At 34.3% G+C, this 22,410-nt stretch overlaps 1 protein-coding gene across 5 annotated transcripts in view; it reads right to left on the bottom strand.

The window, feature by feature from the left end:
* RPGRIP1L (RPGRIP1 like) overlaps window positions 1–22,410 on the bottom strand; it is a 127,647-nt gene that overhangs the window by 23,282 nt on the left and 81,955 nt on the right. For 4 of the 5 annotated variants that reach the window (XM_020985186.2, XM_020985185.2, XM_020985187.2 and 1 more), the window contains exons 23-24: window positions 22,283–22,380; window positions 6,215–6,398 (exon numbers count right to left, since the gene is read on the bottom strand). In XM_020985186.2, the coding sequence (XP_020840845.1) occupies window positions 6,215–6,398; window positions 22,283–22,380 (282 nt within the window). The remainder of the gene's footprint in view (window positions 1–6,214; window positions 6,399–22,282; window positions 22,381–22,410) is intronic. The other variant, XM_020985189.2, reaches the window with a different exon arrangement.

Here is a 22,410-nt window from a genome sequence, read left to right as displayed (position 1 = left end):
GAGAGAAGAATAAGAGAGGCAGAAGCAAGGTGGTCATAAGCAAAATACTTTTGAGGAAGGGACAGGCTAAAAAGAGAGAGAAAGAGAAGGATAAACAGAAGAAAATAAGAGGGAGGAAAATATAAAGTTAGTAATCATAACTGTGAATATAAATGGGATGAGCTCATCCATAAAATGGAAGCAGATAGCAGAATAGATTAGGAACCAGAATACAACAATACGTGTGTTCGTTTGCTTTTTTTGGCAAGGCAATGGGGTTAAGTGACTTGTCCAGGGTCACACAGCTAGTAAGTGTTATGTGTCTAAGGCCGGATTTGAACTCAGGTCCTCCTGAATCCAGGGTTGGTGCTCTATCCACTGCACCACCTAGCTGCCTCTACAACAATATGTTGTTTATAAGAAAAATACTTGAAACAGAAAAACACTCAGAATTAAATAAGTAGATGGAGCAGAATCTATTATGCTTCAGATGAAGTAAAAAAGGCAGGGGTAGCAATCATGATCTAAGACAAAGCAAAAGCAAAAATAGACCTAATTAAAAGAAATAATCAGAAAAACTATATTTTAATAAAAGGCACCACAGACAATGAAGTAATATTAAAAAAATTTTACAGCAAATTTCTCTGATAAAGCCCTCATTTCAAAAATATATAGGGAACTGAGCTGAATTTATAAAAATAGCCATTCTCCAATTGATAAATTGTCAAAGGATATGAACAGATAAATTGCAGAAGAATAATTCAAAACTATTTATAATTATAAGAAAAAATGTTCTAAATCATTATTGACTGGAGAAATGCAAATTAGAACAATTTTGAGATGCCACCTCACATCTATCAGAAGTGAGAAATGCTGGAAGAGATGAGAGAAAATACTACACTAATGAACTGTAGTGAAGTTGTGAACTGGTCCAAACATTCTGGAGGACAGTTTGGAACTTTGCCCAAATAGCTATAAAATTGTGCATACCCTTTGATCCAGTAACACCCATTATTAGGTCTGTACCCCAAAGAAATAATAGAAAAAGGAAAAGGACTTATATGTAAAAAATATTTATAGCAGCTCTTTTTGTGGTATCAAAGAATTGGAAATTGAGGAGATGCCCATCAGTTGAGGAATGGCTGAACAAGTTGTAGCATATGATTGTGATGGAGTAGTATTGTGCTATAAGAAATCACATGTGGGACCATTTCAGAAAAACATGAGAAGACCTATTTGAACTGATGCAAAGTGAACAGAGCAGAACCAGGAAATCACTGTACATAGTAACTTAATGATCAACATAATGATGATCAGCTGTGAAAGACTTAGCTACGCTGATCCAAGAACGTTCAAAAGGACTCATAAAAAACCCTATCAGCCTTCAGAGGAAGAATTATGACCTCTGAGTGCAAACTGAAGTATAGTTTTCTCATTTTATTTTTGTTGCATTTTTATGTAATATGTATAATATAAAATATGTTTTGTGTGCTTTCACATGTGTAGCTGATTTCATATTGTTTGCCTTTTCAGTGGATAAGAAAGTGGTGACAGGGAGAAAGAGAATTTGGTACTCAGAATTTAAAAAAATAATGTTAAAGATAAATAATAAATTTTTTAAAAAAAGAAAAAAAGGAATGATAAAAAAGTAAAGGACATGTGAGAAATTTAACAGGCCAATATGGGAATGAGGACATTCTAGACCAGGAACTCTTAACCTTTTTTGTGTGTGTCACAGAACCCTTTGGCAGTCTCATGAAGCTTATGGACTCTTCAGAATATTGTTTTTAATTGTATAAAATACATAGGATTACAAAGGAAACCAATTATATTGAAATATAGTTCTCTCTCTCCTACCCCTCTCGTAGGGACTTAAATGTTTACTGACTGACTGACAGAAGAATGTAGGATATGTGGGAAAAAGTAGGCCAACATAGAGTGTGTAGAGGAGAATAATAAGAAATAAGTCTGTAAAGGTAGGATGATGCTAGATTGTAGAGACCCTGGCATATGAGGTAAAGGTGTATGAATTATGCAGTAGACAATAGGGAGCCACATTGGATTCAGAGAAATTTCAAAAGGAAAACAAACAAACAAATAAACCTCACAAGACCATGACTTAAAAAGATTAGTGCAATAAAAGACAGGGAAAATTCTCCAAAAGTTAAATCATTTATACAGATTACATTGTGTTAAGGTTTTTACATATACTTCAAAAGCATGCTTCCAAAAACTGCAAAAATCTCTGGACAAATGTTGCACATAGGCGATTTTAATTTTTCTATGATTTTAAAAGTTTCTCTGATTTTTGCAGAATGATTTAACTCAGCACATACAGTACTCTACTGATGGCATAACAGTGATATAGCCCCACTAAAAATCCTATACTAGTGCCTTATTGTTGCATGAAGGCGACTACAAGTTCTTGCAAGCTATGCCACTGACTTCAATTCAACTCAATAAGCATTTGTTCGTTACTCTGTGTCACTGTGCTAGGAATGACAAACTCCAATAGTTCCTTAAAATATAGAAGGTCTTTGAGTATGGGACCCAGCAATTATGCTGTTATTTCAGGATCAACCTTGAGTCTGGGGAAGGCTAATGCTAGAAAGTTTGCAATGATTGCAAACAAAGTTATGGATTTTGGGGGCCACTTCTAACTCATGAAATTATTGCACATGTACAATAAATGATATGTATGTGTGTCAAATGACATTTTACACAAACATAAGAAACTCATTAATAAGGCATAGTGGACTTTCAGTTTGTATCAGTGGAGGGGGTATTCATACTGATGAAACCTTAATACATGAAACATATTATCATGCACATTGACTTATGGCTAAAGTTGTGAAATGGCAAAATGCTATTTAAGATAATTTTATTATCAGGGTTCAGACAACCTTAAATCACAGGTAGTTTAATAAACAACATACAATACATGTGTGATAAATGACACACTGTAATATTACACGGCACATTGCTTATTATAATGTAATATTATATAATAAGTCATTATGGGGATATTTGTGAGTGGAAATATTTGTTCAAAATACTTTCCCTGTAATATTCTTTTCTATTCTTTTCTTTTATTCTAACACTCTAGATCCCAAATTTCTGCCATCATTAACTCTGAACTTATATATCTTCTTCATCTACATAGTTTAACTTCTGTTTGTCCAAATGATCAATGCTGAGTCCTTAGTGACCAAGGTTTCAGATCTATATAAGTTTTATAAAAACTTAGAAGATTTCATTAATCTTTTTTTACTCCTACCACTGTCAATTCCCTAGAAGGTTTATATTCAGTCAAGATAACATCCTTTCGACCTGCTATCATTAATCTTATTTCTAAACCAGTTTCTTGCCTTCTCAGCACTCTCAGAGCAATATCTTCAAGACCAATGAAATATAAATGTTTTGTCCTTGCTACCAATGTCTATCAACTGAATCCAACTTTTGGTTTTTTTTACTGATAGTCTCTGGTCCTAAGAACATACACTTCTTGGTAGATAAAATTGGCATCACCAAATCTTAATGCACCTAAGGTCCTGGCCTTAGCATACAATTCATTTTGTATAGATATAAGTAATAATGCTTATTCTATTTCTGGTGGAAAATAAAACACTGCCAGATTCATTCAATCTCTTCATTGGCAAGGTGTTCATACAACAGAGTTTTTGTTACTAGTTCTCCTTTAAATTTGCCATTTGTATAAAAAAATCAGCTAAGGGATAAATTACTTTTATTATAGTTTAATGCAATTTGGAAAAGGTAAAGCTACATTAAATTGACCCTGCAATTGAAATAACAAATGCCAAGGGCACAGTAAATCATTAAAGTGATTAGTATGATTGTTGTTTTTTAAGTAAAGACTACAGGATCCTTTTTGCATTGGAAAAGATGTAAATATAACATTTAAAAATTAACATTTTTGTAATTCTATACAACTTCAGTAATAAACAAAATAATAAAATCTTCAATAAGGAGATATTTGCTAAATTAATATTTCCTCAAATTTTCTGAGGCTTTATCATTTGAATTTTCTCCCAGATTTTATTTAGGGGACTATTACTAAGCTTCTAAGATCAATGTACATTTCTTTATTTTTCTTCTCAGGTAAATCTCATTTTTATTAAAGAAAATATTCAATTAACCTTGAATAGTCTATATAGTCAAATCTAATTAGGTATGAATTGGGGATGGAGTAAAGCTATAGTAAACACTCTGTATTGAGTTCATTACTAACATATTATTGGCTTTCTGCCTGACATCAAATAGGTGATTCATTAGGAATAAGCAACTACTCTTACAATACCAATTAGATGACCAAGTATCTTGAAATAGCAAGCATATAAGAGAATAAAGTAACCACACGGGAATGAACTAAAATGTGGGACATTGGAGCACTTATGACAGAAACATTTCCAGAAAAGAATTTGCTTAGCTACTGCAAATTTAAGAACCTTTACATATTTTAATAGTGATTGAATAATCTAGAAGGTCACAAGGCTACTTTTCAACTGGCAGTCAATACAGAAGAAATTAAATACAAATCTGCTGCTGTATTAACCAAGTGGCTTACTATTAACCTGTAAAAACTATAAAGGAAAAAATTTCTTTGCCTTCTTTCTTAGATTTCTTTGTTAAAATTTGTCCTCATAATAATGATCTAATTTCAAGTATTATTTTGATATATAACCACTATGCAGATGTGGAGCTTTGGCACTTGATGAAACTCAGATTTGGGAAAGAATTATGTAGCAAATAGACTAACCATTGGAAAGTAGTGATAGGTCCTGAATTCTAGTTCTGGGTACACTGGATATAATACCTTGACCATGGATGGCTATTATATTCACCCTGTCTAACTCTGAAGTAGTTGTAATGATTTCTGTGCTATCCTAATACATAAGATTATTTTGAGAATAATGGTGAAAGGGAAGGAAGGTTATAAAAGTTATTAAACTGATTATTTTTTCACAGGGGTAAACTGAGGCTATAAGACTTTTAATGATCTCCTAGGGCAACACAATGAACTACTATCAGAAGCAGAAGTTTGCTTTTCTACTTCTACATTACAGTACGGCTGCAAACTGATGGTTAAATTATGGCCCAATGACAAGTATGTTCTCTTAAAGAAGAGGTGCAATTTATGAGATTGGTATGACTAGAAATTTCAGTGTTCTTCTTAACAAGAGCTAGTTAGTCTAACTCTACCCTAGGGCTTCAAGGAAACTCTATAAGCACTTTTTGAATCAGTGCCATGGCAGTTTAACATGGAATTTTGGTATTTCATATTTGCCACACATGATCGGTCACTAGTCTCATAAATCTTTAGAGAAGATGATGATTTATCTGAGTGCTTGCTTCGTTTGGACTGGTCCAGGAAGCATTTATGCATCTCTCTGGTAGCTCCAGCTCTAGAAGATCAAAAACCTGTCTGCTGTTCTGAACAGATGTTTGGTGAGGGATTACAGAGCATTGTAAAGATCCATACTTTTCCCCCAATTAAAATCTAACTACTTAGAAATGTAACATAGCCACATTTTAAGCTGATATTAGAAATTTCTGAGCATAAAGATTACAACTATATCCACATACCAAGCCAACTAGTTGAAAAGTGGAAAAAAACTCAGCTAATAAAGTAGTTATTTGCATTATGTCATCAAAAAACTGAGTCTGACTTCTTGAAATGACTAATTTTTTCAATAAATTAACTGGATGATCCCTCCAACTAATAGTTTTGTCTTTGTCCTCAAGTACTCTGAGAGCACTCTGTCTCTCCCACCTCACTGTAGAATGTAAGCTACTTGGAGGTATTGTTTCATTTTTTTCTTTGTATTTCCAGGACCTAATACCCTGCTCACAGACGCTTAATAAACATATGTTGAATTGATTTAAACTGTGTAGAATGTTTGAAGAGGTGTTTTTCTTGGGATGAAACACCTGTATCAGGTACAATGGGGAGAACTGTTTATAGAATTCCACTGCCCTTTGTGGGGAGCTCTCTTAACCCTATAAATTCATTAATGATTTTTTCAAGCTCCCTTCCTAAACTCACTGGTTACAGGTCGTATTGTTATAAATGTACAGCTAGAAATCATTTATGATTTTTCATAGGTATGGGAGAATTAATTTTTTTCTTTGTTGTCCCGACCCAGTCCAATCACATAGTATGGATTTTTTTAAAAGGATAAAAAATGCATGCTATACACAAATACATCATACATACCATTGCTGTAATTATAATAGACCCACTGTCCACTTTTGGGTTTTGGAAGTGACACTGGTGTCTCTTCTGCGGGAAAATTGTAGAAACGGCATTCTACAAATAGGCGTTGTATAGTGTCATCCATGGCTACTCGGGAATCATTGAGGCTTAGAGCTATAATCTCAATCCGAATTTTTTCTGATGGCTGTTAAAAAGGGGGGGTGGAGATAAAAAGCACTTTATTCTAAGCTTTTAATGTCAATTTTAAACAAACATGAAGGGCAATAGGTTTCCTTTTTGCAACACACTGTACACTATTTTACAGTAACACATGATAGATTATTCAAGACAGAAAGAGAGAATGAGATTCCAATGCCCCAGGGTTTGAAGTTAACAGCGTCATGGCAATAGTTTCCTGATTTACATTTCAGGCTATAAATACCTTACTAGCAGTCCATCAGGAGTGAAGATTATGAGATCTTCATCTGTGTCTGGTTTCTGAATCACAAATATTAGTTGCCCTTATTTCAAACTATATAATGAATCACTGTTTATGATGGTGTATTTATCTAATCTACAGTATTGGAGAAAGTTTCACTAATTCACATATCAAAGCTTTCCAATTGGATGAATATCACACTATTCAAAGGCCCGCTGAATACTTCATTATCATTTTAAAAACATAAAAAGCTATATTAATTTTTCTTTCTTATATTTTTGGTCAATCTACTTAAGTACATTTTAAGGCCAAAAGAGAACATTTACATTGTGTTTAATATCCATAAATTTATCTGAAATTCATTTCCTCTCCTCTTATGCTTTAAAAAAAAAAGCTTTAAGTTGGGGGTCAGTGTACAACATTACACCATAAACAGGTGCTTGGTACTAACTCTTTACTTCTGTTAGTTCTAACTTTATGAATGACCACCATCTTCTAATAAGTTGTACATGTTACGAACATTATTATTGTCACAAATGTTTCCATAAGAATGATTTAAAAGAATAGAATATGATGTAAAATTAGGTTTTATAGTAAAAAAAGTCAAAAGAAGTGCTGTGATTAATAAAAAGAATGGAGCCTCCCACATTTATGAGATGTCAAATTTTCTTCACAACTTGTAAGGTATTCTTTGAATCAAGTCTAAATTATGTCACCTTAAATAATAATTAGAAACTGGAAAGTAAGATATATTTGAGAAGATGAGATTTTTAGGAGTTAAATTCAAATCAGTGTACAAATCCATCAGAGTAATTACTTAGATATTTCAAAGCATATTTTATAATTAATCAAATTAAAAACCTTAAGTATTCTATTGTAAAAATATTCTCCATAAAGAACAATTTCCATTGCTGTCAAGCCCCTTCAATATTTGATGAAGTAATTTTGCCCCCTCCTTTCAAAAGACATTTTCTTTTATTATGTATTCTAAGACACTTTAACTAAAAACCCAAATCTGAATATTTCAATAAGGTTGTTTTATTATTCAGTAGATTCATGGAAATTTTACTAGGATGACAGAAAAAATTCCACACCATTCTGTCTCCACTAATACAGGTACAAGGCTGCAGCTGGCAATATTACTAGGATTAGCATAGTATGATGAAATATTTAAAGGAAATTTTTTTCTAAAACCTAATAAATCAAATGACTGCCAAATGTCATTAAAGTGATGGTCTTTGACTTGAATATGCTTTTCATATTCAAATTTGAAAAGAAAGAGATGAAAGCCTGGAAAGGTTACTCGGTTTCAACTAATAACCTCAAGCACTCTCCATTCACATGCATAAAAAATGAAATTGGCTCTATTGTCTAATCTCACTTCAGAAACAACTCATCTCTTCTTGCACAAGGCTAGTGTAGTAAAAGAAATATTTTAAATAATATTCTTTTTTATTTTTTGCAAAATGTTTTGTGGTTGTCAAAACTATTTCCCATTCACACAGTTTATACATACAACCCAAAAGTGGTAGTGTACATAATTAAGTCCTCTATGTTACTTAAAAATTCACTTGACAAACTTGGCATTGCCATAAAAATAATGCTGTAAAAAGTATTAATGTTGTTGCATAAACAGACTATTTGGAAAACAACTATAGAGAGGTAAAAATAGAATTACATACACATATAGATTTGTAGGTTGTGAAGAAACGGAGCTATCAAATTGCTTAAGCAAAAGAAGACAAACAAATCATTAAATATCAGGGGAAATCAAATGTGTTTAAATGCATAGTTTATTAATAATATATTAACTATAGGGGTCACATATTTAAAATTTTGCAATATTTTAAGAACTGACTGAGGCCCTAAAATAAGGTAATGCAATTATTAAAATCCTAATGCTAGACATCCAGACACCAACATATGTGCCTTTCTCCCTCTACCAGTTTTCTTGTATTAAAAAATCTTGATTTTTAAGTGGCTTTTGTAATTTAGGACATTGAGATTTCTTTGTCCATTGCAACAACTGGTAATTTCTAACACTAAAAAAATGTAGCATTAGACAATTCTCATAACATTTAAAGACTAACATTCATGGTATTTGGAGTATTCTTTTTTCTAGGTGCTTTCCCCTAGGAGTACTTAGGAGGCTATTTCTCCTTGTTTTTATTTTAAATTGTGTTTGTGTGTGTATGTTTAAACAGTACTGTACAGGGGTCAGGTAATTAGTTCTAGTCTTAGCTCTACCACAGAATAGCTGTATGACCTTGAACAAGATACTTAATTTCCCTAATCTTCAATTTCATCATTTGTAAAATAAGATTATAAAAGATGACCTCTAAAGATCTCATCCAGCTTTAAAATAGTTATTCCATGATTTACCATCAAATGATGCAAAGAGTGACAAGTTTATGATTTCAGTAATTCATCAGATAAAGTTAAAAAGGACAAGTGAAAAAGATAATACAAAAAATGATAAGCACGGAGAAAATTAAGCCAAAAGAATATTTCTGATAAAACAGGGATTGCAAAGGAATTTAAAAATACATTCCGGATGCACTTACTTTTGTTTCCTATGACGATTCTAAATGTTTTATAAACCAAGAAATTTAGGTATCCTAAATTACAATGTGATTTAACAGATTTCAACTTAAGATTACTGGTAGGAGAAATATACACGTTTAGGCCTCTGATGATTGATGTACTGCTTTATAAGGGTTGGCAGTGTTAGTATATGCAGATAGATTGATTCACAATGCTGACTAGGGATCACCATAATAAGAAGTCAGCACATACAGAGCCTGTTGGAGGCAGGTACTATCCCCATAGAGCATCAGTATCTTTCAGATACCAACTGCCAAAACTAAGAAGAAAATAAAATTGCTAGCTATTGCCTTCCAGTTCCAATACCACTTCTGGTTCTTGACCAATCATAATTCATATTTGATACCATATGTTTCAACAATACCTGCACAGACTGTTTACCTTATCCAAGATTTTTGGTTTGACAGATGGGAGGGTGCCACTGAATTTTTTTTCTGGTTTCAACAGTGATAGTAACCAAATGGAACCTTTAATATTATATTTCTGAAGGGATAGTATCTGGACTGTGATATTGATAAAGAGACTGCTCAGGTGAGAAAACATCACTCTACTAATGCACCTTCTCTGCATCTGGTAGTCACTGAGAAATTAAGTGACACATAGCAGTGTGTCAAAGAAAAGACCTGAACTCAGATATTCCTGGCCTTGAGGCTGGTTCTGTATTCATGACAGTATGCTGTTTTTGTTTTTAAAACTATATATAATTTAGTGGTCTTAAACATCAGATTTGAACAAGACTAAAAGAATGTTTTTGAGAAGTTATGTTTTATTTTAGGAAAAGTACTTAATTAGAAGCCACTGTACACATAACTTTATGCTAGAAATCTGAGTTACAAAGGAAGTAGAAAATATAATCCTTGCTCTCTAGAAGTTCAGATTCTAATAGGGGCAAAAAACAAGGGTAAGTAGTTGACTGTAGTACAAATTCTCTCTATAGAGCTCTATGCAAATAGAAGCATTAATGAATGCTAATTGATGACCATGTTGATGTCAACTTTTCCCTATCTCTCCACTCCAGGCTGGGGATAGAACGAATCTGACTAAATAGAATACTCCCTCCTTTTCCTCACCCTCACCATTGAATCTTCTTGTCTTTCTAGCCTCTACCTTATCTTTATTATTACACATTTTGGTTTAAAAGGTCTTTACTTTGAGTTCTTTGGGGAAATAAGGGTACACAGAGACAGCTGTCTGTTATATATACGTTAATCAGCAAAATATTTATTGAATAGCATTACTGGAATGGGAAGTTTAAGGGAAAAACAGCAATCAGTAAAATATATATATGCATGTATGTATGTATGTACATATACACACATAGAAACACACATATCCTTGTCTTCCAAAAGCAGATTACTGGTTTAAGTTAAATCTCTTCCTTGTTTAAGGTCACTAGTATATGAAAATGTTTATATACTTGAGGAGTATGAGCTAGCAGCAGCAAACACATTTTTGTGTGACTAGTGGCCCAATTTAAAAACAATTATTTGTCAATATACCCATGCATATCTTCATAAAGGCAAACACCAACCTATTAACTGATTATATTCCAAAAGTTCCTTTCTAAGTTGGTTATTTGAAACTTGGAATACATTTTCCCATTGTTTCTCTAAAAAGAATGTTATAAATGGTTAGGCTTTCCCACAAAACCCCATTAATATATAACATATCAAAAATATAGTACCACAGTATTTCACCACATGCAATAATGTTTTAAATAAAGAATAAATTCAAAGTTCTAAATGAGGGGTACCAGAAATACATCTCCTTCAGATGTTGATCTTCATTATGTGCTGGGCAGCAGGAACACTAGTTCCAAGTTAGGTGGCAGTTCCTATGATCTGAAGCAAGTTCTTTTGGCCAGGGCATGATCTAGGAAGGAGATGAGGACCGGGGGAGGTCACAGGGGCCAGGGGCTTCCTGCCAGCATAAATTGCTAGGGATACTTCTTGGTCCCAGGCTGGTCTCACTGGTTCCCTTTCTTATCTCCCAAGGGTACCAGGGAACTGTACATGTATACCCACTTTCCTTTTTACTGCCACCACCAATTACTTTCAACCAGTCCTATTGTAGAACAGAACTCAGTCTTCTAGATTTTCTTTCTTTCTCTTGACCACTCATACCTGTTCCTGAAGTATATGCCACACTTTGACATTTTTTAAGTATTCATATCAGTATCACAATGAGGAAAATATTTTTCTCCTTTGTTCTGTCCTACCAGTTCTTTTTTTTTTTTTCAGTTAGAGACTTTATAGGAAAAGATAATAAACAGAAAACATGTATGATGGTAGTGGGTATTGGTATACAAAAGATCTAAGGAAGGTTCACCTAAATTTTCAAGGAAAATCCAGCTTCCTCAGCTATCCTGGGAATTTCTTTTTAGGAGGTAGGATAGAGTATAGGTGGAAAAATAAGATGGGATCTCTGTGGGGAAAGGAATGGAGATGAAATGGCTAGGAATACTGTTAATCATATCACAGGAAATGTGTTTAAGTATTGGTGCTTTAAATACAGGTAAAATAGTTCCTGCATTCAATAAATTTACATTCTAGTGGTGAGACCAGTGTGGAGGCTAGAGATTTGCCTCCTGCTCTCCCACTCCTTTCTCTTTCTCTATTTCAGACGAGTACTAGGAAAAGGTAAGAAGTGTAGCCTACAGCTGAAGGGAAGAAGGCTCCATCATATAAGAAGGGTAATGGTGGTGAAGGAAAGATAGCTATTGCTCTCTTAGACCCCTGCTACCAAAACCATTTATTGTTGATTCCAGCCCCTTCTGAAGCTTGGACTACACTCCAGATGACTAATATTTCCTTTCCCTCTAGCTTTCCTTTTCTGCTATTTTCTTCTCATGAAATTCTTGGTCATTTCTGCCCATCTCATTGTTAGTTTCTCTCATATGGTATGATGCAGCTATCAGGTCACCAAGACTTCTTTCCCACTTATAATTTAGAGGGAGTCCAGAGAATCATATCTTGAAGTGGACTGGGGATTGGCACACAGGACTAAGAGGGGTTCATAGCTACTACTGACATTATTTTAGCTATACTGCAGGATAACAATGCATTTGTGAATTTGCCTGACTCTCAAGCTATTAATTAAAATACTGCTTTATGGGAAAAAAAGTAATCCGAGATCCAAAAACCCATTTAAAGGAGGTTTTTAGAACATAAGTCATTTATAAGTTCAAGACACTCTAGATAACAATGTCAGACAGAAGGATATACTCCCCCCCACAAAAAACCCCAAGTGTGAGAGACAGAGATTTTAAGAGTTCCTAAGACTGTGTTTCTACAGCAGCAAATCTATGGTACTCCCAAAGTTATATATTAAATATTCTAGTAGGTTTACTAGAGATAATACATAATTTCATTCTGGACTAGATTCTGTCTAGAGAGATGAAGGAGGAAAAGAGCTTCTTAAGTCAAGGAAGTATCATAAGAAACAGTTAAGAACATCTAAATTGAAGACTTAGAATCTCAGCAGTATAATCACAAGAATCGAGGAGATTGCCACAGATAATCTAGTATGGCAAGTGAAAGATGAAATGACTCAGGAAACAAAACTTTGATCTTCTAAGCATATCAATTTATTAAACAATGTATGCCAATTGTTCAACAAACTGGGACCAGACCTCCTCAGCTTAGTCCTGAACCCTGAATACAGGAAGAGAAAGACTTTTATACATTAAAAACAATTAATCAAATAAGGCCAATTAATTAAAAGGAAACAGTACTACATTAGGTAATCTGATTTCTAACTGGAGGAAAGATTAAGGACTTTCCACATTGGGAGGGGGAGAGTGAATACAATTCCCTGAAATCAGAAAAAGAAATGTCCCACCCCCTTTACTTCCATTTGTCTGTGAACAATCAAAGGAACATGGAAACAATAATTATTGATCAGTATGAGGCCAATTTTCAGATAAGATACATGGGTTGCTTTACATATACAACTGTGAGAAAACTCCTTGCATCAATTTTTGGATGTGACTGGGTTTCTGGGCAGCACAACCTAGGCCCTTAGTTAAAGTCTTTAAGCAGAAGGTAGAGGTGGTAGCTTACTAGCCACACAGGGCTAGCTTCAAACAATACAATAAGGTTTTCTCGCAATTCTCCTAATTGAATAGTTTTCTCCTAAGACAGAATTTGGACTAGACTCATAGCTGAATAGAAACTAAGCTAGCTCCAGAACTGAGTCACAAGAGGGAGTCAGTGGGGTTCACTCAATCCCCACAATTAATCATTTGCTGTCCTAAACCCCTCAATTCCCTTACCAGTCAACCCTCATTTCTACACATAGCACTTCATTTAAAGCATTCTGGTCAGAAAGGTAATTTTCCTTGTTTAAATGTTTGTAAGAAAGATTTAGCAATTTCTCTCAGTAACCCATCGAGGCAGTACCATAGCAGACAGAGAATTGGTCTGAAAATAGGGAAGACCTGGATTCAAGTTCCACCTCTGACACATACTGGCTCTCACTCGACCTCTTAGTGCTCTAAGCAACCCTCTGAGACTATAAATTTTGGAGAAGATACTGACATGTATTGGTCAGCAATACAGAACTTCCTTTCAGCTGGGAGTTCTGTACAACAATGATATCACAGGTCCTGTCCCTATTCTTATCTTAGTAACTCATAATAATACCCAATAACTCTTGCTTGTTTAAAGTTCATCTTGGTAATAAGAACCCATCCTTCTTGTTTCAGTTTAACCTGTTTTCTCATGCTCTGCATTCACATATATTCTAAAATACAATACCCTTGCTTAGATCTTTAACTAGAACAGATGACCAGTATCTCTCTCAGGGCACTGAAGTTTAGAAAGTACAAACAGTTAACATATGTACTCCATAGGTAGAGTAGAAAGAGATGAAAGAAGCCATCATTTCTATAAGGTTTTCTCCTTCTGGGACTTCCCTACCAGGTTTCCTTATATGCTGAAGGAGGAGAGGGGAAGAGGTTTGAGTTCTGGGTCCCCTCTTTCCTTTTACCCCATGAATAAGTTCTATCTTGTCCCATCTCACCTCTCCCTAGGGCTTTCCTTCCCTATATCCATTTCAGGTGGGTCCCCTGTTCTCCTCTTTCCTCCCCTGCCCATATCTACCCTTAGCAAAGGTGAATAATCTTAGTGCTGCCTCCTTTCCTGTGTTGTATAGTACTAATGCACTTTTCAAAGTACATAAGAACTATGGGATTTCATATCCTGAGGGTTGGATTAAGTGACTGCTTATGGTCCTTTCCAACTCTGAGGCTGTATCCCCCAAGTCACTATGGTAACTAATTCTCCCTCCTACTCAGGTGAATTTGTCATAATTACTTTTAATAATTCTTACATAGTGAATTTAAAAAGTTGTTTTGAGAGAATATTTCATGCTGCTCTCTCCAGTTATATTTTCTGCTGATTACATGGATGCAAAAAGACAGTGGTTATGGCTCTGGATACTAGATTACAACTTCTGTTAGCTTTTAATGTTTGTTTTTTAGTCTTTTTCACCAAAATGACCTTTAGTCCTATTATGATTTAGCAGACCACACCTGAGAGTTTTCATGCCTAAAAATTCATCCACTTTGGAGAACCTGGTGATAGGTCTCTTCACATTTAGCTAGGCTGGTCCTCTGATGGTAGCTACACACTTTGAGCCTTTTCAGCTTGATAGGATCAGTCAGAGGGCTCACATAGCCTTCAAGAACACATGGTCCACTTCACCTCAAAATGGGGTGCTGGAATAACACATTCATGAATCCAAATGGCATTCTTATTAAAGCCTTTAAAGAGGGAGTAAAATTGGTGCACAGGTTAAAAATGAACAGTCATAAAATGTGCACATGAGTAGGATATATTCTCTTTTGATCAGGCATGATAGCTCAGGTCAATAAAGTACAGAAGCCTGGTGACACCAAACAGATCTGCCTCATAGCTGCCAGTTCTATTTAGTATATTTTGAAATGCTTCTACCTTATTTACATTAAAATGTCAAATAGTTGTTATTTGAAGCATTAATATAGAATTTAATGATTTTTAGAGTGATTAGAAACTTTACACAAAGGATAAATTAATAGCATAATTTCTAGTTTTAAGATAGCACTCAACTCACAGATCTCATCTTGTATTCTGCATGCATAATAAAGGAAGTGGCTCACCTGATGGGTGATAACATTTGACTTCCAAAATAATTTCAAAATTCTTAAGGAATGAATTCTTAAGGAATGAATTCTAAAGAAACAAATTGGTTTGTGCATTATGGCTTTCAAAAACTATTTTACTGAACAGCAAAGCTGCAGCCATTTGGGAATGTTGGCTTATATTATTCAAGAATACCTAGTTTCCAAATGAAATTGTAATTTAGACAGATTGAATATGGCAGCTTTTACAAAACTGCTATTAGTACTAGCAAAGTACACTTATCTATAATGAAGGGGAAAAAAGCTGTAAATATATACAGTAGAAAAGAACTCATTCTTGCATTGGCTTCTTATTCTCCATTCCTGCCTCGTGGGAAACTGTGAGTTTGCAGCAATACATTTCATTGTGAAAATTCAAAGCTGTATTACTCAAATGGTAAAGAAAAAGTCAGGGATAAGACATAATAGGAGAAGAAGATTGTTAATTTCTTTTTTAATGCCATAGCAAATGCAAATGTGCCGTTTTGATGTCTATTTTGGGGACCTGAAACAAGGCTTTTAATCAATGTATTATACATCAAATTGATACTGTTAACTTCTGATTATTCAAATTTATAAAATATTCATAGAGAACTGTCCAAAGTTTTACATTTCCCAGATTTTTTTCCCTATTAATTATCATGCCTAGAAGCTTTTTCATAAAAGCAGCAGCCATCAGGCTGACTGAACCTGACAAGCTAGCAAGGCCCAATTACACTGGCACTCTGTGGCACTTTGATGTAGTGGAAACGAAAAGAGATAGGGGCAAATTGTATAGCACATTATGTTAATGACTTGATTTAATCCAGCCACTAAACTTTATGTAGCCTGTTAAAAAAGATGCTAACACTAATTACACCACTTTGGAAAGGAAAGGAGGGGACAAGCATTTCATACTGACAAAGTGAAGCTCATAAATGTTGTAAATGAAATGAAACAAAATGAAGTAATCTATGATTAATTATACATCACAGACATGAAGAAAAGAGAAAGAAGTGAGTGGTACCGCTAAGTACTGCAAAATCTGTTAGATTCCTTTTTACAATCAACATATCTAAGAAATAACCATAGGCTGTCTGATTCTGCAACATGAAAAAAGGAAGAGCAAGATGTTAAATGGCTTAAGCAGTGTGCCATGAAATCATATACACAGAATAACTGGCATAACTGATATTTGTCTTAGAGATAAGCAAAACATACTTTTTATATTAATGTAAGCTCATGATTAGAACTTGATGCTTTTGAATCAACTACACTTGGAGATTCAGAAATTTACTTCTCATCTAGCATAGATTGAAAACTGATTTACAAACTCCAAGCAAACCAATGTGAGATCTCTTATCTCTGATTAGGAATTAAGAGATGTGAGTTCTGGTTCCAGTACTTCCACTTAATAGTTGCATGACTCTAAAAAAGGTCCTTAAACTCTGTGAATCCCATTTCCTTATGTCTCAAGTGAAAGAACTGGACCAATAAACTCCAAGGGTTCTTTCCAATCTTAACATCCTATGCGTCCATAATTTTAGTACCGACTCTAATTTTGTGAACTTCTAGGATGTCCCCAATTATTGTAAGGTGTTATGAAATTTCAAAAGACAATTAATTTAAAATAAGCACATAACATTTAAACAGCAGGCAGGGGGCAGCTAGGTGGTACAGAGTACCAGCCCTGGAGTCAAGAAGACCTTGAGTTCAAATCCAGCTTCAGACATTTACTAGCTGTGTGACCCTGGGCAAGTCACTTAACCCAGTTTGCCTCAATATCTGTAAAATGAGCTGGAGAAGCGAATGGCAAACTACTCTAGTATCTTTGCTAAGAAAACCCCAAATGGGATCATGAAGAATTGGACACAACTGAAATGACACAACAACAACAACAAAATGGTAGACAGGGGTGGGTTGGGGAGGCAATCAAGTCTAAGGAGAGGTAACCATTGTAAATATAGTTGAAGATAAACAATCTGAACTACCTTGGATTACTTGTAAGAGAGACAAAAGAAGAACCAAATACAAAATTCTTCTAATCTTTAAAACTTTCTCTGAACTTCTCTAATTGTCATTCTCTCCCAATCTTATAGCTCCTTCCCTACTGCCTAGAAACATGCTTGATTCTTCCTCATTCTTAAAAAAAATTTATCACTTAACCCTTATTATCTCCTAAAACTATCATCTTCTATTTCCTCTTCTTTTCTCAAATTCTCCTTCATTTAACAACTCCTTGGAATCTGGTTTCTGACCTCATTGCTCAAACAAAATTTGTCTCTTCAATGTTATGGTCTTTTTGCGGGGGAGTACCCCCTCCCCCCCATTCACTCTGCAGCATTTGATACTATTTCCTCCTTCTTGGAAAATCTCCCCTTTTTTTGTGACACTGTTCTTTCTTGGTTCTTTTCCTATCTGTCTGGTATCTCTTCCATGTTCCATTCTCTAATCATGAGTGTCCATCAAGATTCTGTCCTGGATTCTCTTCTCTTCTTTCTACTTTCTCCCTCTCACCAGCTGCCATGAGCCCACCTGTTTGTAGTAGATGACATTGCACGTGTTCTCCTTGTACTGTGTCTGAGTCCACCTCAGAGTGTCTTGATACTGAAGGAAATGACATTTTAGAGTGGCAGTGCCAGGAAGCAGCACAGGGAAATAATATATGATTTTCCCTGAAATTTAACAAGGAAAAATCTTGGACCACTTTGATGGAAAAAATTATTTATGTTAAAAAACATAATTATTCTTTAAGGGGAGTTCTTTCAAAAAACTTTAGTGTTCTTGAAGCTTAATTAAAGGTCTTCATTCTGAACTTTAAAAAGTAAAATGTAGAATGTCATTGAGATGACTGAAGATAGAACAAATATGTAATCCCATGGGACTAAGATAGCATACTTTAAAATTTTCTTATAAAATGAAAAGTATTTTTAGACAACCAATGAAATACTCAAAAAGACAATTATCTTTTGTAGGTCCCCCTAATACTGACTCGACTGGCACTCAAGACCCATTCACAACCTTATCACAATATACTTTTCTAATCTTCTATTTTGATACTCCAATCAATCACAAATAAGAATTTATTTTGTGTTTTTTTATGCGTCAAGCACCATGTCAAGCTCTGGAAACACAAGGTAAGGCATAAAATAGTCACAGTCCTCAAGGAGTTTATATTCTAACGGCGAAGACAACATATAAATAATTAGGTACATAAAAATAGAAACAGATGGAAAACTACAAAACACTTTTTACATATATTATCTCTTTTGAACCTCACAACAACCTGGTGATTTAGGTACTATGGGTATTATTTTTCCCCATTCAGCAGGCTCAAGAAAGGTTAAACGACTTGCTTGTCGTCACAAAGTTAGGAAGTGTCAGAGAGAGTAGTTGAGTCATCAGTACTCCCAGTTTAGGCCTTAATTTACTTAGCCACACTGCTCCCCAAGGATTTTCTTAGGATAGTAAAGGGCTTTTAGTTCCTGGCATATGAGGAACACTGTTTCAGACATTGGGGCTAATTCACCATCCTCTCAAAAAAGTACATTTCCATCTTAGATCTTTGCTCTATTCCACTATGTTATATAACCTTTAATGTCCCATTTTAGTCAGACATTTTCTATGAAGCATTTCATAGCTAATCCCAGTACCTGGTAATCTCTGCCTCTTCTGAACTCACAAAACTTAATGTTTGTATATTTGGCAAGTAATTATATATTGTTGTTATTTAGTCATTCAGCTGTGTCCAGCTCCATGTGACATGGGGTTTTCTTGGCAAAGATACTAGAGTGGTTTCCCTTTTCCTTTTCCAGTGTGTCCCCATTTTACAGATGAGGAACTGAGGCAAATAGGGGTTAAGTGACTTACCCATAGGGTCACACAGCTAATAAGTGTCTGAGGCTGCATTTGAACTCAGATCTTCCTGGCTCTAAGCCAGCAGTATCCATTGTACCACCCAGATGCCCCAATTATATATTACCTAGTGCTATTTCATGCACTATTGACCTATATTGTTATTTAATTCTAATATCTGCATATGGGTTATGTCTTATTTTTCTTACTAGATTAGAAAGCTCCATATACGGGTAGGGAACACATTTTATAATTTTTTTGTATTCCTGGTAGGCCTAATACAAAATTTGTATATGAAAATGTTTTGAAAATTGTAAAATGCTTTATGTAAAAGTATATTATTAGTTATTATATCCAAATTTCTTTTATGTACAGTTGAGCTATATTCTAACACCTATGTCACTCTCCTCTTGTACTTTAAGAGGCATATCTCTAATTTTCTGTGGTTGCTTATGTTTTTCCAGAAAATGTCCTTTGGTGCCTAGGATGAGAGAAAGACAGTAAGAAAATTTCTTTAAAAAGTACTGTGTAGTACAAAAATTCATGGAAATAGGAGTAGGGAGATATGATTACTAGATCTAACTAATTCATTATATAATTCTGGGTAAGTCACTGAACTTCTAGGGCCCTCAGATTTTTCATCTATAAAAAGAAGTAGCTGGATTAGATGATCTCTTAGGTTCTTTTAGCTGCCAGTTCTATGCTTTTATGTCCTTAGACTTGATTACTCATATATTTATAAAATTGATTAGACATCAATATTTAGTGAAAAGCCTACTAAAATGTCAGGAATTCACAAATTGACCTGATTTATCTATTATACATAATTATACTAAAAAAGTTAGGCGAGAACCAGATTAGGCACCTTTCACAGTTATGGGCTGTAGTGTGTGTGTGTGTGTGTGTGTGTGTGTGTGTGTGTGTGCGCGCGCGCGCGCGTGAATGTATATGTATAGGGGTCTTAAATAAGGGAAAGAAATGGACATAAAGCTTAATACGGATAATTTTAATTACATGAAATTGGAAACCTTTTACTAAACTGTTGATTCAAGAAATAATTTTTGCATCAACTCTTTTCGATAAGGTCTGATCTCCAACATATAGAATCAACACTAATATACAAAGTCAAGAGCCTTGATTCTAAGGTCTACGTGGTCAAAGGCTATGAACAAACAGATCTCCAAAGAAATGATAACCATTAACTAGCATATTAAAGATTACTCCAAATCTCTAATAATAAGAGAAATGGAAGTAAAAACACTTCTGTGGCTTTATCTCACACCCAGGAAATTGGCCAAGGATGACAAAGGATGGGAACAATCACTATTGGAGGGGATATAGAAAGACAGACATACTAATATACTCTTGGTAGACCTGTGAATTGGTATAACCATTCTAGAAAGTAATAAGGAATTATACTTAGAAAGTGGCTAAAACGTCTGTCATCTTTGAGATAACCATCTCATTACTCATTATATACCACCAAGGAGGGAAGAGTAGGGGATCTACTTGGAAATGAAGGTGATATAAATATAAAAGACATCAATAAATTTTTAAATACTTAAGTTTCAGCTTTAATACCTAGGGTAAATCTTTATATGGGAGAGATAACTGTTTCAATAAAATTGCTGTAAAATGAAATTCCATAGACTTGTAGAGCTGGAAGAGATCTCAACACTGAATCACATTTTTCCATTGCCATTTTGAAATTGAAATTATGTTGCAGTAGGGTTCAGGGATTGCGGAGAATCTCCTGCTTGATTTAATATTAGAATTTCAATTTTTCAACATTGGTAAAGCAGTTAATTCAACATTAATTGAATTCTATAATTGTAAGTCTTTGGGCTACACATGCAAAATTCATAGGAATTCACAAGCACTTAGAGCAAAAAGAGATCTTGGTGATCCAAGATGGTGGAAAGCCCTCATTTTGTAGGTGAAGTAACAGCATCATTGAAATAAAATAACTTGATTAAGTGCTGGACCTGGAGTCAGGAAGACTCATCTTGCTGAGTTCAAATATGGCCTTAGACACCAGCTGAGTGACCCTCAGAAAGTCATTTAACCCTGTTTGCCTCAGTTTCCTCATCTGTAAAATGAGCTAGATAAGGAAAAGGAAAACCATTCCAGTATCTTTGCCAAGAAAACCCCAAATGGGGTCACGAAGAGTCAGACGTGATTAAAAAATAACAACAAAACTTGATTAAGATGACATGACCAATTAGTAGTGGGGACCAAAACCTGAGTTTCCTGATTTCTAGTACAGTGATCTCTCTACTATGCCATGTTTCTTCATAAGGACATTGTAAAAGTTTTCTGAGTTTATCATACTATGTTAACATTTTACATTAGTATTAAAATAAGTATGTGAGAGACATAAGAGTAAAGAAAAGGGCTGGAATCCTTACAAATTAAAAGTGAGACCTGAACATGAAATTATTTAATAGCAGAATTACATCTGTACTTCAAGAAAACAAATATGTAGAAACAGAAATTATGTTTACACAATGTAAACTTGCTACTTTTCAGTAATATAATTATTAGAAAAACAAGGTATAATTATATAAGTAAGATTAACTAGTAATTTTAAAGATGTAATACTTCTGCAAAGATCAAATAACCATAAGGAGTTTACTAGTAGAAATATTTAAATATAATTCATGGAGGAAAACTACTGAAATTTAAAATGTAATATCATGTTACATTATAATAGTTATAGGAGTATTTTAAATATAAGTATAGCAGTAAATTAATAAATGGCTTTCAAATGACAGAGAAGGGACAAAAATAGCTTCTTACAAAGTAACTGAAGTTATTGAACTCAAACATTCCTGACCCAATCTTTGCTGACTTGTTAAGCATTATTACATAATACATTGAGTATAAATTCTGGAACTGGAAGGTTAAACGAATAAAATTTTGATGATCCATAAGATATGCAGATATACTTTTTCTTTTGTTCTGAAGGCATTCAAACTAATAAACAATGCCACCAAATGCAACCTATATAATTAAACTTCTGCATATTTCTAATTATTACCAAATCACTAACCTGTTTAACATTCTTAGACATGGGACTTGGAACAATACAGTCATCGCTGTCAGTAATTATTGAATCAACAGCATCAGAATCTAGTCTTTCCTCTTGAACTGTTAAAAAAAAAGGCTGATCATTAAATA

The sequence above is a fragment of the Phascolarctos cinereus genome, unplaced genomic scaffold (genome assembly GCF_003287225.1).
Source record: "Phascolarctos cinereus isolate Bilbo 61053 unplaced genomic scaffold, phaCin_HiC Scaffold_2;HRSCAF=192, whole genome shotgun sequence".
Classification (NCBI taxonomy): Eukaryota; Metazoa; Chordata; class Mammalia; order Diprotodontia; family Phascolarctidae; genus Phascolarctos; species Phascolarctos cinereus.
Note: the sequence above shows the minus strand (reverse complement) of the source record. Positions and strands in the feature narration are given on the sequence as shown.